Raw genomic sequence first — 14,425 nt, 5'->3', positions numbered from 1 at the left:
CTGTGTCCAGGCTGTTGGCAGTGAGGAACTGGTGGGAAAGGTGAACTGTGTTCTAAATATTTGTTCGCCTTGACAAATGCTGCTCAAAAGATGCCCTTGTCAATTATTTGTGGAAAAACTGCATAAGCAGCAGTTGGCTTTGTCCTTTATCAGGATTAAATTGATTTGTCACTAGAATAAAACCTCCCCAGGCTAAATTGGTCAATTAACAGGCACACTGATTACCTCCAGCAAGGGCACAGCTGACACAGGTACTGCATCTTTTTTTAGTGTAAAGCTAATTTAACGATAAGAAACACAGACTGGAACAATCTCTGAGCATCTCTGCCCTTCTCCTAATGATAACATGGAAAAACTCTTCATAAACTTAGAAAGCAGAACAAAGAGTAGAGTGGGAAGCTGATGGGAACATGTCATGCTGCCATGGCATCAGAGCCTGTGTGTTCTCCAAGCTTTTTTAAAAAACACTCCAAGTTCTGAGTTCAGCTCCAGGGCTGTGGGAAGTGGGGGAGGCAAGCTCAGGTCTTCTGGTGATGCTCAGCATCATCACAATTCTGCTTGCTGGGCTGCTCCTTTATTGCTGCCATGGCCACAGCTTGTCATTTGGGAACTATGGGTGATGTTCCTTGCTTTGCCAAGACTTTATTCCCTTTCCCTTTCTTGTCATAATTATGCTGGAAGCTTGAAGACATCCCAAATTAGAGGTGTAAAGATAGAAATCATTCTTTTCAGCTGAACTCTAAACTGAGAGTGAATTCTTGCTGCCACCTGTTTTCCTGGAGAAAGATGTTAACAGCTGGAAAGCCTTTGAAGAGCCTCTTTCTTCTAATTCTGTGGCTTGTTTTGTCCCCTGGAATCAGCTGCACACACCTATGGCTGTGACTTTCATTCTTTGTAGTCTTTCTGACCTCTGAACAAGGAAACTTTCTGGACCCCAGCAGGTACATCAGTGGGACAGATTAGAAAACAAAACCAGAATTAATCTGAAATCATTGCCTATGTGTTGCTGCTGACTCAAGATGCCATTACCATCTTTCTCCTCTCGCATCACCCATTCCAGCTTCCCCTTTTCTTATTTATCTCTTTTTCTTCTCCTTCCCTTTCCTGTGGTATAGCTGAGTAGTTTCCCCTTTTTTCTCAAACAAGATTTGTTCCTGGAATTATCTTTAATCAGAATTCAGAGGGAGGCTGCACCCAAGACAGGTTTTCTCAGAACCAAGACACAGGAGGAGAATCAAGGAAGCTTTTGTGACTGCAGAGGTGAAGGTTGGTGATACAGAATGGCTGATATTAACAGGGGCTAAAAGTTTATTTTACAGCTCTGAGGTAAAGTGTCAGCTCTTGTGGGTGCTAGATTTATTGTCTGTGTGGTCAGACAGAGCACAGGGATCTCACTGGGAGGTGGAGAGGGAAGAGTGAACTGCTTGTAGAGAAGAGGCAAAAGCTGATTAAAACACTTCTGCATTCTCAGTCTGTGATGTCCATGCTTTCACCACCACTGCTCTGGGGCTTAGGGGCTGCTTGATTGGTTTTTTTGGTGTTTTTTTTCCAGACAGGACAAGGCTGCTCAGTGATTCCCCTCACTGCTGACATGCTGGAAGAGGACAATGATGAGATCTGTTGGAATAACCTGGAGAATTTCCGTGTGAAGCTGATCTCAGTGATTGACCCTTCCCGGATCACTCCTTACCTGCGCCAGTGCAAAGTGCTCAGCCCTGATGATGAGGAGCAGGTTCTCAATGACCCCAGCCTGGTCATGCGCAAACGGAAGGCAGGTGGGAGCACTTCAAGTACTTTTGTGGGGTATCCAGGCCAATGACCTGGAATGGCCTGCTTTGGGATTCTATGGGGGGTCGGACACTGGAAGGACTGCCCAGGGAGGTGCTGGTGTCACCCTCCCTGGAAGTGTTGAAACAAAGCCTGGATGTGGCACTTGGTGCCATGGTCTGATTGACAAGGTGGTTCAGTCATAGGATGGACTTAATGATCCCAGAGGTCTTTTCCAACCTAATTTATTCTGTGATTAGATCCCAGGAACTTTTGCATGGGGAGGAAGTGAAGCCATTGTTTCTTAAGTTACAAAAAGGTAAAGAGAGAAATAACTGAATAGAATATCCTGTTGCTATGATTTCAGGTGTTCTCCTGGACATTCTTCAGCGAACAGGACACAAGGGCTTTGAGGCGTTTATGGAGAGTCTTGAGCTTTATTATCCCCAGCTGTATAAGAAAATAACAGGCAAAGAGCCCAGCAGGGTTTTCTCTATGATTATAGGTAATGTTTGTGTTCTCAACAGCTCTTCCTTTGGTGCTGCTTAGCAGAGTCAGGAGCATTCCCTGCCTTGCTCCATGTGTGCTTTGGAAGGGTTCTGGGAAGAACAGCCCTGGTGTCACATGCTGGACTGGGGAGCGGGGGGAGGAAGTAGAAGGGTGAATTCTTCCTTCTGCCTGTTGTGTCAGTGACTCTGTGGTGCAGGAAGGCACGGAGCAGAGAGGCACAGTGGGGATAATTTGATCCCCACACATCATCAGGGCTGGCTGCAGTGATATGGAGGGGAAACCGAGCTCTGTGTGTGCCAGGACAGCAGAGAGTGACCCCTGGCCCCCCAAACAGACACGGCTGGCGAGTCTGGCCTGAGCCAGGTGCTGATGAACGAGATCATGAAGCTGCAGAGCGCGGTGCAGGAGGAGCGGCGCAGGGCGCAGGAGCTCACAGTGTGGCTGCACTCCAAGGAGGACACCCTGAGGGAGATGTGGGTCAGGGACAGCCTGCTCCGCAAGCACCAGGAGCGGGCCCAGAGGATGAAGGAGGAGAGGGACAGCCTGAGCAAGGAGCTGCGCAAGTGCAAGGACGAGAACTACAGCCTGGCCCTGAGCTACGCCAAGCAGAGCGAGGAGAAGAGCGCAGCCCTCATGAAGAACAGGGACCTGCTGCTAGAGGTCAGTCATAGTTTCTCCAGCTTCCCCCTTCTTACCTGGCCCCGGAAAGCTGGACTGAACACCTTGTCTTTGCCAAGGATGCTCCGGTCCAGCATGAAGCACTGAGTATCTTCTCTAGCAGGTGTCTTTGGGGTGCCTAGCTCAGCCTGTAGGCCGTATTGCACAAGCTGTGCTGTGAATGATGACCAGTCTTTCCCTCACTCAAGGCTGCTCTCACAAAGGCAGCACAGGAACATGTACCTGCTAGCACACAGGCGGGACTCTGGTACCCAGAGCACAAAACTTCCTCAGGAAAACAGAGCTGGAAAGAAACTTGCTGGGGAACAGAGAACTGGTTTTGCAGGCCAGAGCTTTCTCCTTGCTCCTGCTGAGCTCTGAACCTTCTTGTAGATTGATCAGCTGAAGCACAGCCTGATGAAGGCTGAGGATGACTGCAAGCTGGAGAGGAAGCACACGATGAAGCTGAAACACGCCATAGAGCAGCGCCCCAGCCACGAGGTGGTGTGGGAGATCCAACAGGAGAAGGAGCTGCTCTTGGCCAAGAACCAGGAGCTGGAAAACACTCTGCAGGTTCGTGGGGTGGTTGAGTATGGACTCAAGGGATTAATTGTAGCAGCCAGGGCAGCGATGCTGCAGTGAAGATTGTAGGGGTCAGCGGTTGCTCAAGAGCCGTGACAGGAGAGAACTGATACGGAGTTAGGTGGTGGCCCTGCCTCACTTTTTCTTTTGTCCTGCAGGTTGCCAGGGAGCAGAACTTTGAGAAGAGCCTCTCCAAAGAACCTCTGGAGAATGACTGCAGCCAGACTGTGGAAGAACGCCGGGAGCTGATGAACACCATTTACAGCCTGCGCAAGGAGCTGCGCCGAGCCAAGGTGCTCCAAGACAAAGTAGGTGCTGCTGTTCAAGTTCCTGCTGAGGGTCACAGGTAAGACAGGCACGTGAAACACCTGCAGTGTCTTGCCTGTGGAGCAGAGCAGCTGCTCAGGAGCAATCCCTGCTGTAGTACCTGTATTTCAGCACTCTGCCTGTGGCAGGTGACAGCTCAGACACCCCATGGAGCTCTGGCCAGAGCAGTCTGTGCCACAGAGCAGGAGTGGGGACAGTCTGGCTTAGACTCTGCCCACAAGCAGGTGCTTTTGACCTTGTCTCAGCAGTTTGCAGAGGAAAAAGAGGTGCTGGAGCTACAGTGCACATCTCTGAGGAAGGACTCCCAGATGTACAAAAGACGGATTGAAGCCGTTCTGCAGCAAATGGAGGAAGTGGCTCTGGAGAGAGATCAGGTCATAAAATATTCTTCACAGCTTTTTGGGCAGACAGTGCCACCCTGACTGTGCTGTTGTGTGAATGCCACGTGTTGTCCCTCTGCACAGGCTCTCCTGACCCGAGAGCAGTTCCATGTGCAGTATTCCAAGAACCTGGTGGAGAGAGACGCCTACCGCAAGCAGATCCGGGAGCTGGGGGAGAGATGTGACGAGATGCAGCTGCAGCTCTTCCAGAAGGAGAGTCAGCTCCTGGCCACTGAGGCCAAGCTGAAGAGGCTGCAGCTGGAGCTGCCCACGCTGGTATAACTCTCCTCCCCTCGGTGGGATTGGGAGGCTGAGGACGGGGTCAGACTGTGGCTGTTCCTACGCCTTTGCGCCTCAGCAGCTCCAGCTCATCAGGCAGTGAACACACCTGCCTGAGCCACCATCAAAATTAATTAAAACCATTGCCATGCAAATGCTGAGTATAGAAAATGAAAAGTGTCATGCTTTCTATGACCTCACCCTGGTTTCAGGCATGGAAAAGCTGGACAGATGCAAGCTCAGGCCACCTGTGTTTGTGTTTGGAGCATTTGTGAGGGGTTCCTCAACCACCAAAGGGTGACTCTATTTAGAGACTGGATGTGGGCCATTTGGATGAAATGGGGAGCTAAGTTTTCTGGAACTAAATTAGATATATTTTAATTAATATGGCATCTTGTGTACTTTCTTGAGTGGCCAGACAGGGGTGTTGGAAGCAGCAAGTCCACACTTCTCTGCTTTTTGGAGCTCTCACTCTCCTGTATGTTCCCTTGCTGTCGCTTCCTTGCTTATGAGGAATGATTATACTGGTTTTGTTTCAGACCTCTGACCTGGATGACTCCTCCTCCAGAGATTCCCAGGAAGTGAGTAGGGTGCCTTGTTTACCTTTCACTTTCTTCTGGGATGATTTCATGTTCCTCACCTGTGCTCAGTTCCCCAACTATCAGCAGTTTTCAATGGCTCAGGCTCATTTCAGTGATACCAAAAAGTCCAGAGGCAGCAAGACAGTGACAGAATCTCCCTGTGTCCTGAAGTTCTAAGTGTAGGACACAGTTATGGCATTAGTCAGCAAGATTTGTTGAGTCTAAGCAAATCAAGGGAATTGAATTATTTTGAATTGCTTTTAATTGTCTCTCTGGTGTGAGAACAGGCAAAAATAAGTCTTACCCTGGAGCCATCTGTAGTAAAGAGTTTTACTTAGTTCGTAACTTCAGTGAGGGAGTGATTGTCACGTTGTCTGGAGGCCAAAAGTATAAAGGAGGACAAAGGAAGCTGGACCTATTAATGGAGGATAAATCCATGATCAAATCTGTAACTCCTGGCTCAGTCTGCTGTTTGCTGGCAGCAACAGGGAGGGAGAAGTTGGTTGTCCTGGGTTTTATATTCCTTTATCTGTTCCTATAGACTGAGGGACAGTTCTGATGTTCTTGCTCTGTTTTTTGCCCCACAGCTTGTTCTTCACAGTCACCTGGATGAAGATACACAGATAGCCAAAAGTAAGGGGAAAACACTGAGTTTTGGAGAGTTCTGGAGAGGATAGTCCATTCTGTTTTACTCTCCTGGAAAATCTAAATTATCTTTTCATTCATTGAGATGGGAAATTTTTCACTAAAACTAAACAGCACTGATCCAAAAAGGCTTTTTTTAATTATTCTACCTTGTTCAGTTCAAAAATATATATTGTAACACCTGTTCACTACAGAAGGAGTTCCACCAAAATAGGGCCTGGTGTGAAGTGTCATGATATTCACAACTTGAGGAGCAGGGAAAAATAAATTATGGATAAAATCATGATTAACAAATTTCTCACAGGGGCCTCTGACATGAATATTATTTTAATGCAATGAGCAGAGGAGCTGCTTGGCAAAGGTTTTTTTTGTTCCTGCTTGAGTTGGAAATGGAAAGCTCTGTCTCTTTCTGAGCATGGTGGGGAACTCCACCATTCTGGGCAAGATTCAGGGCTCAATTAAAATGAGAAGTGACTTGTGATTGATCACAGGATGGAATTCTGAGTGCTTTGGGCTTGGTTTCAGTTCTGCTGTGGACTCTGTGCAGTTACATCACAGCTCTTCTGTTGGAAGAACTGCTGGAGGGAGAAGTTACTTTGCAATGGCAACTCTGACTAAAGCTGTGATGTTTTTTATCTTTCAGAAGATTGCCTGGGAGTACAAAACCAGAAACTCAGCCCTCAAGAGAGCCATCTGCCCCCAAAATCACCAAGTGTAAGAGAATCTTTGTGGGCTCTTCTTTACTATGATTGGGGTTTGGGATCTTTAATATTCTCATTAATGATGGATTTACCAGCTTGGAGAAGCATGTCAGCAGCTCCTGCTTTTCCAAACTCTGAGCACTTAGTTTAGAATCCACCCTCCAAAAAGGGCGAGCTCCGAACAGCAAAACATTTACAGTGGACATTTCTCCATCTGTACATAAAAACTTCTTCTAATTACATTCTGCCCTTCATCTCTGGGTGGGGATGTTTTTTGTAATTGTCTACAGAGTTACTGTTGGTGCAGAAAACAGACTCCCAGAATTGCAGATGTTGAGGGAATAAATGTAGTAAAACTGTGTGAAACAGAAGCATTACCATCCTGCACACACAGTTAAAAACCTGCTAGTACTTGACTCTGCAGATGCAGGAAGCAGCCTGGTGTTAACACGGATCTGATCAAGAATAAATTCATATGGTTTTGGTTTGTTTTTTTTTCCATTTCAAGGAGTGTGGCTTGGCCAATGAGGAACTGGCAGAAAAGGAGAGGAAGAGGATGAAGGACTGCTTTGAGCGTTACCGAAGGTCTGGGCTGCAGTAAGCAGGGATTATCTGGAAATATCCGTGATTTGTATTTCCCCTTTCCTGTTCCCAACCTTGATTCATGGAGAGCATAAAATGAACCACAAAAGGAACTGATACATGCTAACAGTATGAAATGTCGCTTGTTTGTAGAAAACACCTTCTAAAAGTTGTATGTCTGGTCTTGTTTTCAGAAAAAGAGCAATGAGAAGGGCACCCAAAGACCGGCACCATGAGGTGGACTGGGAGAACTCCTCTGGCAGCGACAACACCGACACCGAGGGCTCCTGAGGGAGGGACAACGCCAAGGTCCCTCGGAACGGGACGACACCGACACCAAAGGCCCCTCAGGAGCCAATCTGAGGGGCCACCAGCTTGTGTATAAGGGTGGCTGTGCCTCTCAATTTCACTCACAACGGACTGGTTAGATTTTAAAACCATCCAAACAACCCTTGTTGAAAAGTGCTCCAGTGACACTATTGCGTGGCTCCGACGCCCGCTCAATAAACAGGTTTAAATATCTCCGTGTGAGGCAGGGCCGGGCTGAGCTGCGGGTTAATTACGGGTTAATGAAGGGCATTGCCCGACACCCTCATGGCCGCCGCCCGCACCCAACATGGCCGCCGGTGCCTCAGGGCCCGCCCCGTGCGCATGCGCGGGACGATGCAGCGCGCGCTGAGGGCGCTGCTCCGGGAGCCGCCGCCATGGCGGCCCCGCCGCCCCCCGCCCGGCCTGAGGGGCCCGGCCCGCAGCGCCCCGGGACAGCTCTGCGGTCCTGCCCGCCCGCTCTGCACCGCTCCGGGACAGCTCTGGGGCCAGGCCCGCCCGCTCTGCACCGCTCCGGGACAGCTCTGGGGCCAGGCCCGCCCGCTCTGCACCGCCCCGGGGCCGCCGCCGGCCACGCACTATCGCCTGGTGTACACCTGCAAGGTGGGCGCGGGGCCGGGGGGCTCTAAGGGCACCGTCGCTGGGGTGGCCGGGGGGCTCCTGGTGTAGCTGTTTTCTTAGTTTTAAACTTGCAAAGACTAATTCAGAATGGAAGAGCACTCTGGAGGTTTCAAATCCTTCGTGTTGGAGAAGGATGTTCGGGATCTTGTATGTCTGAGGGTGGAGATCCCACAGTGTCTGTGGATGCTCTTCATTAGGGAGCCACAGAAAGCAGTAAAACCTCTCTCAGCCTTTGTGTCTCGGCCTGAACTCACGACATTGTAACAGGATGGAGCCGACTTAGGATAGTTAGAGGTGAGAGAAGTAAGACACTTTTAATGGCAAAAGTATTTTTGTCTTAAAAGTTCCAGGAATTGCAGTTACCTTACTCATAAAATTCACTTTGTTTTTCAGGTGTGCCAGACTCGCTCGGCCAAATCCATCTCTAAGGCTGCCTACCACCGAGGGGTGGTGATCGTGACATGTCCTGGCTGCGGGAACCACCATGTCATCGCCGATAACCTGGGCTGGTTCTCCGACCTGAAGGGAAAAAGGTGAGAGTGTCAGCAGGATCCTGCTCACACCCTGCTCCCAGGCGCAGCTTCCTGAGCTGGTACCTCGTTTCACTGATTTTTTTTTTTTTTTTTGAAATGTGGCTCATACCAGAAACAGAGTTTCATCCAGTTTGTTAAAATACACAGACTCTATTTTCAGTTACTATAATTTCCAGACTGTTGCTGTCTGGGATCCAAATAAATTGGTGTGAAGCTGCAGCAGAAGCTGTGGGATACACAGGGATCCTTATTGCTGCCAGTAGGTGATTTGTTGTTCCCCTCAGGCCTTATCATTTCACTGCTGGGTTTTCTTGGATGTTTCAAGTGTGTAGATTGATCTGCTGTGGAATTCCAGTGATTTCTAACTTCCTGAGATACCTTTAAAAGCTTCTGTTTAGCTGTAATTGTTAAATTATTGATCCTAGTGGATGAAAGTACTCCCAGAAGGTTGGGGTGGTTTTCTGTGGTTAATTTTGGGTGGTTTTCATGGGGATGTGCCTGTGATTCCCTGTGTAGTGTCAGTCCTGAGGGCAGAGTGCAGTGAGCCTTTGCTGTGGTGTCACTGTTGGTTCTCAAATCACTGTCCAGGAATATCGAGGAGATCCTGGCTGCCAAAGGGGAGAAGGTGAGACGTGTGGCTGGTGAGGAAGCCCTGGAACTGCTGCTGGAAAGCTCGGCAGAGCCCGGCCCCCAAGGTCAGCTGGCAGAGGGGGATGGCGGGGAAGCCCCCCCAGATCCTGGCAACAAGGGACACACCTGACCCGAGGGACTGTGGCCTGTGGGACAGATGTGACACGTGACATTGTGGCCTGTTGGACAGACCTGCCGTGTGGGATTTGGGTCATTCTGCTTGTGGCAAGAGACTGTTCACCTTCATTCTCTGATTTCAACTGTTTGTTTTTAAAATAAACTTGGGCTTGGGTTTTCCCTGTTGTGTCTTTGCCTGATGTAGTTTGCCTGTGATGAAGCTGGTATCTTTAGAGATGGTTGTGGTTTTTTTTGGTATTTTTCCTGGTACTTGTTTTGCTGACTTTCAGGCAATTTCCAGTGCCTCAGCAATGTCCCATGCCTGGTTTTGTTCCCTGCTGAGAAGGCAGCCGGTTGTTCTTTGTCTATGTGTGTTTGACCTAGCGAGATGCAGCTGGAGCTGGAGGTTTTAGGGATGCTCAGGTGTGGCAACTGAAAGGGAGCAATTGATACGACCTGCGGAGATAGGTCCCAAAATTCTAAAGCTAAAATGAACCTGCAGGAGAGTCAGATCACCTGCTTTTAATGCAGCCAAATGATGCTTTTATCTGTTCTTTTGACATCTTCCTGAGTTTTGTTTCTGTGCCACTCATGTCAGGGTTGAAAGTTTTGTATTTTGATCCCACTCGAGCTCCAGCATGGGGGTTTTACAACTCCTTGTTGGTGAGAGGGAGTGTGTGGGTGTGAAGGCAAAATGAATAGTTGTGGAGCATGGTGGAGAGAAGTAGAGGACCTAGAAAGTTGTCTTGGCAGATATTGAGGGGCTAATTAGTGCTATTGCAGTATGTTAAGATTAGTTAGAGATTTAAAAAGTAATGAATGACAGATGTAGGAGTTTGTCAGCACGCAGCTCTGGGGTAGTGGTGGATCAGGCACTGAGGTGATCATGTTGTGCTTTGTTAGGGCAGTGGAATAGCTGCTTTCTTAGGGTTTTCAGCTTGCCAAAGACTAATTAAGTTTGGAAGAACCTTCTGGAGTCTAATCTGCGTGTCAGAGGAGGATATTCAGGATCTTGTGAGTATCTCTAAGGCTGGAGATGCCACAAGTTCTGTGGATCCCACTCATCACTGAGCCACAGAAAGCAGTAAAAGCTCTCTCAGCTTTTGTGTCTTGGGCTGAGCAAACCCAGTTCTCACAGCCAGGCAACTCCAGGTGCCTGTGGTGCTTCATCAGCCAAGGATTCAGTGAGGGCATTGCAGGCATTAATGACTTTCCTTCATCTGGAGTGTTTGTAACAATTTTATTTGTGTTGCATTGTAAGTGTTGGGTCAGAGCACCAGGGAAGTTCCTGTGGGTGTGTCAGTGCAGAGTGATGAAACAGGGGCAGCAACTTCATCAGCCAGCTCCTGGTGAGACACGGCTCTCCCTGAAACAGCCAGCTGCTGGAGTGACCCAGGATTGCTGTGTTCTCCCCCTGAGCTGGGCTGCTGGCACCTATTAGCACTGCTGGCAAAGTGTTTGTTTTATTACCTTTAATCTGAAAATCAGTGTTCTGCTTCCATGGTGCTGATACCTTTGATGGGGTGGAACAGAGCAGCTGTTGCAGGATCTGTGTTGCCTTGGAAACAACTAATTTACAATTTGGCTTTTTTATACTGTTTTCCTTACCTTTCTTACCTGTTACTGGGCCCCAGCTACAGGAAGGTGGTGTGAATTTTTGCTGTGTTATAGTAAAAAGTGTAGCAAAATCTATGTTGGCTATTCCTAGATTTTAGTGTTCCCTTGTCCCAGTGCCCTCTGTCACCACGTGCTCTTTGGGGGCAGGACAGAGGCAGGTCCCTGTGCCCTGGGGCTCCCTCTGTAGCTCTGGGCATGGAGGGTGGCAGTTCTTGCTGCTGCTCTGAAGGTTCAGGCCAACATCAGGGGAGGGAATTTGCACACAATACAGAACTTCCTTCTAAGAGATTTCAGGGTTTCAACCAAATGTTTTGCTCCCTTTCGAAGCTATTTCTTCTGAAAAATGTTGTGTCATGGGGCAGTGGGTTTGTTCTGGAAAGGGGACACAGGTAAGCACATGGACTTGCTTTAGCCAGAGGCGGGGAGGGAGGAGAAGCAGCCTTTCTCCCGAGTGCCTTTCTCCAGGCCTGACATCAGCCCTGTCTTGTGAGTGCCTCTGGATGCTTGTGTACAGCTGGGTAGGAGAGGGCAGGATCTCGTGTTTCTGCTGGATTTTTAGGATTTTTCCTCACGAGGACCTGCCCTGCACTGGGGACAGCTCTGCTCCCAGTAACTCCACAGCTGCAGCAGCAGCACTTCACGGGCCGGCAATGCCGCTGCTCTCCAGCGGATGTCAGCATCTGAGAGCTCTTCCCGATGTGGGAACGAGCCTGGCAGCGTGGGAGAGAGGAGGATACAGCACAGCAGCCGCTACTGCTGCTCTGGAGACTCAATGGTAGCCAGTGCCTTCTGCTCAGAGTGAGCCTGTGCTGCTCAGGATGGAGACACAGGAGGTGAGACACCATCACTCACTCCCAGGGCTCACCTGCTTCTGGGCATCTGAGCCTCTGCACACCTGGGTTCTGTCCCCAGGTCACACACAGGGCTGCTGTGCCCAGGCACGCAGAGGTGTGAGAACACCTGATGAGAACAAGCTGGTGGCTCTTGATTAATCTGTGATCAGGGCTGGCAGTGGCCAGCACAAATGAGCCAGACATGGGAAACCCAGCCATGACTTGGCTTCATCTTCACAGGGCTCAGGATCCAAACTGCTGCTCCCAGCCCAGTCAAACAGCCTGCTCATGGCTGCTGTGCTGCTGCTGTGTGTCTGCTCCAAGGGCTGGTGCCAGGGCTGTGCCAAACACTCCCTGCCCTTGTCCCCTGGCTCTGGGGAACAACCCAGCTTTGGGCCAGGCGCCGGAGTGGCACCAAGACCAGGCAGGGCCTGAAAGGAACAGCTCAGCCTCTCCTCAGCCATGCAGGGCTGCTCTGTCTGCCCTGTAGTCCTGGAAACTTCTGGGCAGGGAATTCTCAGGGCTTTGTGCCTTCCCTCCACAGCCACATCCATGCTGGCAGGCAGAGCTGGGATGGTGGTGGCTGCCAAGAGCCCCCTGTGCTCATAGTGTAAAGCAATGTGGAGGTGGGTGCACAACACTTTTCTTAGCACAGGTGGTGGTGTCTGTTACCAGAGACCACCCCCCCCCATTCACCCCCATCCCTATTCCAAAGGGCCAGGATTAATCCTGCTGTCAGCCAAGAAATAATGGAAATGAGTATTTGCACTGAAGCTTAGACACAAATATTTATTAAGCACAATTCCCCCCACCCCTTCCCCTTGAGCTGTACTCATTTCTAATATATTAATCCATTTGGCAGATTATTTTTTAGAAAAAAAACAAGTACCTGTGGGTTGGAAATTCCCCATTAAAATGACATTAGCAAATGCACATGTAAAAAATAAATAAGCTCATACATTCAAGTATATGGCAAATAATACCTCAATAATACCTCTGAAAGCTTAATGGTCAGGTTCCAGTTCACCACCTGGCTGAGAGCTGCAGAGGCCTGAGCCTGCAGCTGGTCAGGTACTCATCATCATTGTTTTCCTCTTTTACAAATGCCAGCTTGGCTGGTAGGTACAGGATGGGCATCTCCTCCTCTCCTCTCTCCAGAGCTCTGCCCAGCCCCAGCCAAGCAGCAGGTGAGTGCTCCCAGGTAGCAGGTAAACTGCAGCTACCACTCCACATGGTCAGTGCAGGCAGGGTAAATGCCCCATGAGCAGCATCACTGGTCTAAAAATATCTCCCTGCTGGTTGGGAATGTTTCCATCAAACGCATTTTGAATGGAAAGTGCTGATTTATTCTCTGCAGGAACGACGCTGCTTCGGCACAACTCGGCGCTGGAGTTTCTGAAGTCCAGCATAGTCTCTGGTCAAGCAAAGGAAAAATACTGCACCTCCTCAGGTCAGGTCCCTGCTCCCCTCCTCCAGCTTTTCCAGCTGGTCCAAAAGGGGAAGAAATGACAGTAAATGTGAGTTCCCAGCCAGCCCCCCAGGCTGGGGCTCTCCTGAGGCTCCAGTGGCTGGAGACAGGCGGACAGAACCAGAGTGTCTCACTGCGAGCAGCTCAGTGCTGGCTCAGGGAGAAACAAGGGGAGGGAAGGGCCCTTGGCCCAAGCTGCTGTTGGACACAGAAGGCAGGAGGGACGAGCCATGGGCAGAAAGCTTTGCTGGCTGTTGAAGCAGGACTCTTGTCACACACAGGTTCTGTCTTGAACACCCTTACATCGGCTCAGTGGGAGCAGGAGCCATCCCTGCTTGCCATCGGCTGAACACTTGGGGCAGAGACCTCTTTCCTCCTGCCCAGAAACAGCCCCTGCCATAGGGCTGCAGTGGGCTCCAGAGGTAACAAATCCCGCTAAAGCTCAGGGTGAGTGAGGCTTTGCCCTGCTCAGGAGGTCCTGGCAGGGCTACAGCTGGAAGCAGACAATGTCCAAGGCTCTCCAGAGAGTCCTCAGCAAACCTAAAATACACTCAGGTGTGTGGGACCACGATGCAGCTGGGGTGGAGTAAGGTTTAAAGGACTTGGGCTCTTTTTCTCCTGTAGAAGGAACAAAGCTGAACAAGATGTTCCAGTGAAGAATCCAGAGCCATTTCTGTCAGGGAAGACAGGAGGACTTAAAAATGGAAAAGGTGTTCTTCCCTTTCCCTGTTCAAATAGAAGTGTGGAAATAAAAGACATCAAGGCTGGAGTTAACTACCCCCTGTGGGCTGCTCCTCCAAGTTCCTGGGGTTTTAGGTGATGAGCAAGGGGCTGCTAAAGTCTTCCAGGTGCTGTGCCCAGAGTTACAGTGGCCAAGTGTCCTAAAAAAAACCCTTATTTAAAAACTGTCCCCCATCCGTTGGGCTGTCCTGTAGGAACACGATGGAGGTGCAGCTCCCAGGACAAGACTGGGAGCACAGAAGCATTTGGGCTTGAAACCACCTACTCTTTTTCCTTTTTAAAAAATAAAATAAGCTGAAACAACCCCCCCAGACCAAAGCCCAGTTCTTAGCTGGAACCAGGCCTCTGCTGCTCCTCCTCAGCCTCCTCCTGGGCTGAGGCCAAATCCACACGCTGCTCGTCCATGCGTTTGGCCTGGACACGCTGGATGAGGCTGAAGAAGTCTTCGTCGGGCATGGTGGGGCCACGGGGGATGGAGTCTGGTGGAGCACAGCGCTGATCATCGATCCTGGAGGACTGCAGGGGGG

General features: G+C 49.9%; 3 protein-coding genes across 8 annotated transcripts in view; 2 read left to right on the top strand and 1 right to left on the bottom strand.

Annotated features, from left to right (window-relative positions):
- The first annotated feature begins 1,177 nt into the window (after positions 1–1,177).
- Positions 1,178–7,609, top strand: CARD9 (caspase recruitment domain family member 9). Of its 6 annotated transcripts, none has more exons than XM_014257966.2 (13): positions 1,178–1,266; positions 1,553–1,775; positions 2,135–2,272; positions 2,612–2,937; positions 3,328–3,507; positions 3,675–3,824; positions 4,092–4,217; positions 4,308–4,499; positions 5,042–5,083; positions 5,671–5,716; positions 6,372–6,442; positions 6,938–7,014; positions 7,206–7,609. In XM_014257966.2, the coding sequence occupies exons 2-13, from the start codon at positions 1,592–1,594 to the stop codon at positions 7,300–7,302; spliced, it is 1,629 nt and encodes a 542-aa protein (XP_014113441.1). In that variant the 5' UTR covers positions 1,178–1,266; positions 1,553–1,591; the 3' UTR covers positions 7,303–7,609. The 6 variants fall into 6 exon arrangements, with proteins under 6 accessions (XP_014113441.1, XP_087922050.1, XP_087922051.1 ...); XM_088065924.1 differs by having other exon boundaries at positions 6,938–7,026; XM_088065925.1 differs by having other exon boundaries at positions 4,089–4,217.
- Positions 7,606–9,419, top strand: DNLZ (DNL-type zinc finger). The gene is made up of 3 exons (XM_005529259.2): positions 7,606–7,941; positions 8,353–8,492; positions 9,081–9,419. Exons 1-3 carry the CDS (start codon positions 7,606–7,608, stop codon positions 9,250–9,252), a joined length of 648 nt encoding a protein of 215 aa, XP_005529316.2. The 3' UTR covers positions 9,253–9,419.
- Positions 9,420–12,502: 3,083 nt separating this feature from the next.
- The window catches only part of GPSM1 (G protein signaling modulator 1), a 64,041-nt gene continuing 62,118 nt past the window's right edge, over positions 12,503–14,425 (bottom strand). Inside the window, exon 14 of the mRNA XM_005529199.3 lies at positions 12,503–14,414. Within this exon, the coding sequence (XP_005529256.2) occupies positions 14,226–14,414 (189 nt within the window). The 3' untranslated portion in view covers positions 12,503–14,225. The remainder of the gene's footprint in view (positions 14,415–14,425) is intronic.

This window comes from Pseudopodoces humilis, chromosome 22 (assembly GCF_049639895.1).
Source record: "Pseudopodoces humilis isolate 2021_Gansu_Grassland_sample_001 chromosome 22, ASM4963989v1, whole genome shotgun sequence".
Lineage (NCBI taxonomy): Eukaryota > Metazoa > Chordata > Aves > Passeriformes > Paridae > Pseudopodoces > Pseudopodoces humilis.
Note: the sequence above shows the minus strand (reverse complement) of the source record. Positions and strands in the feature narration are given on the sequence as shown.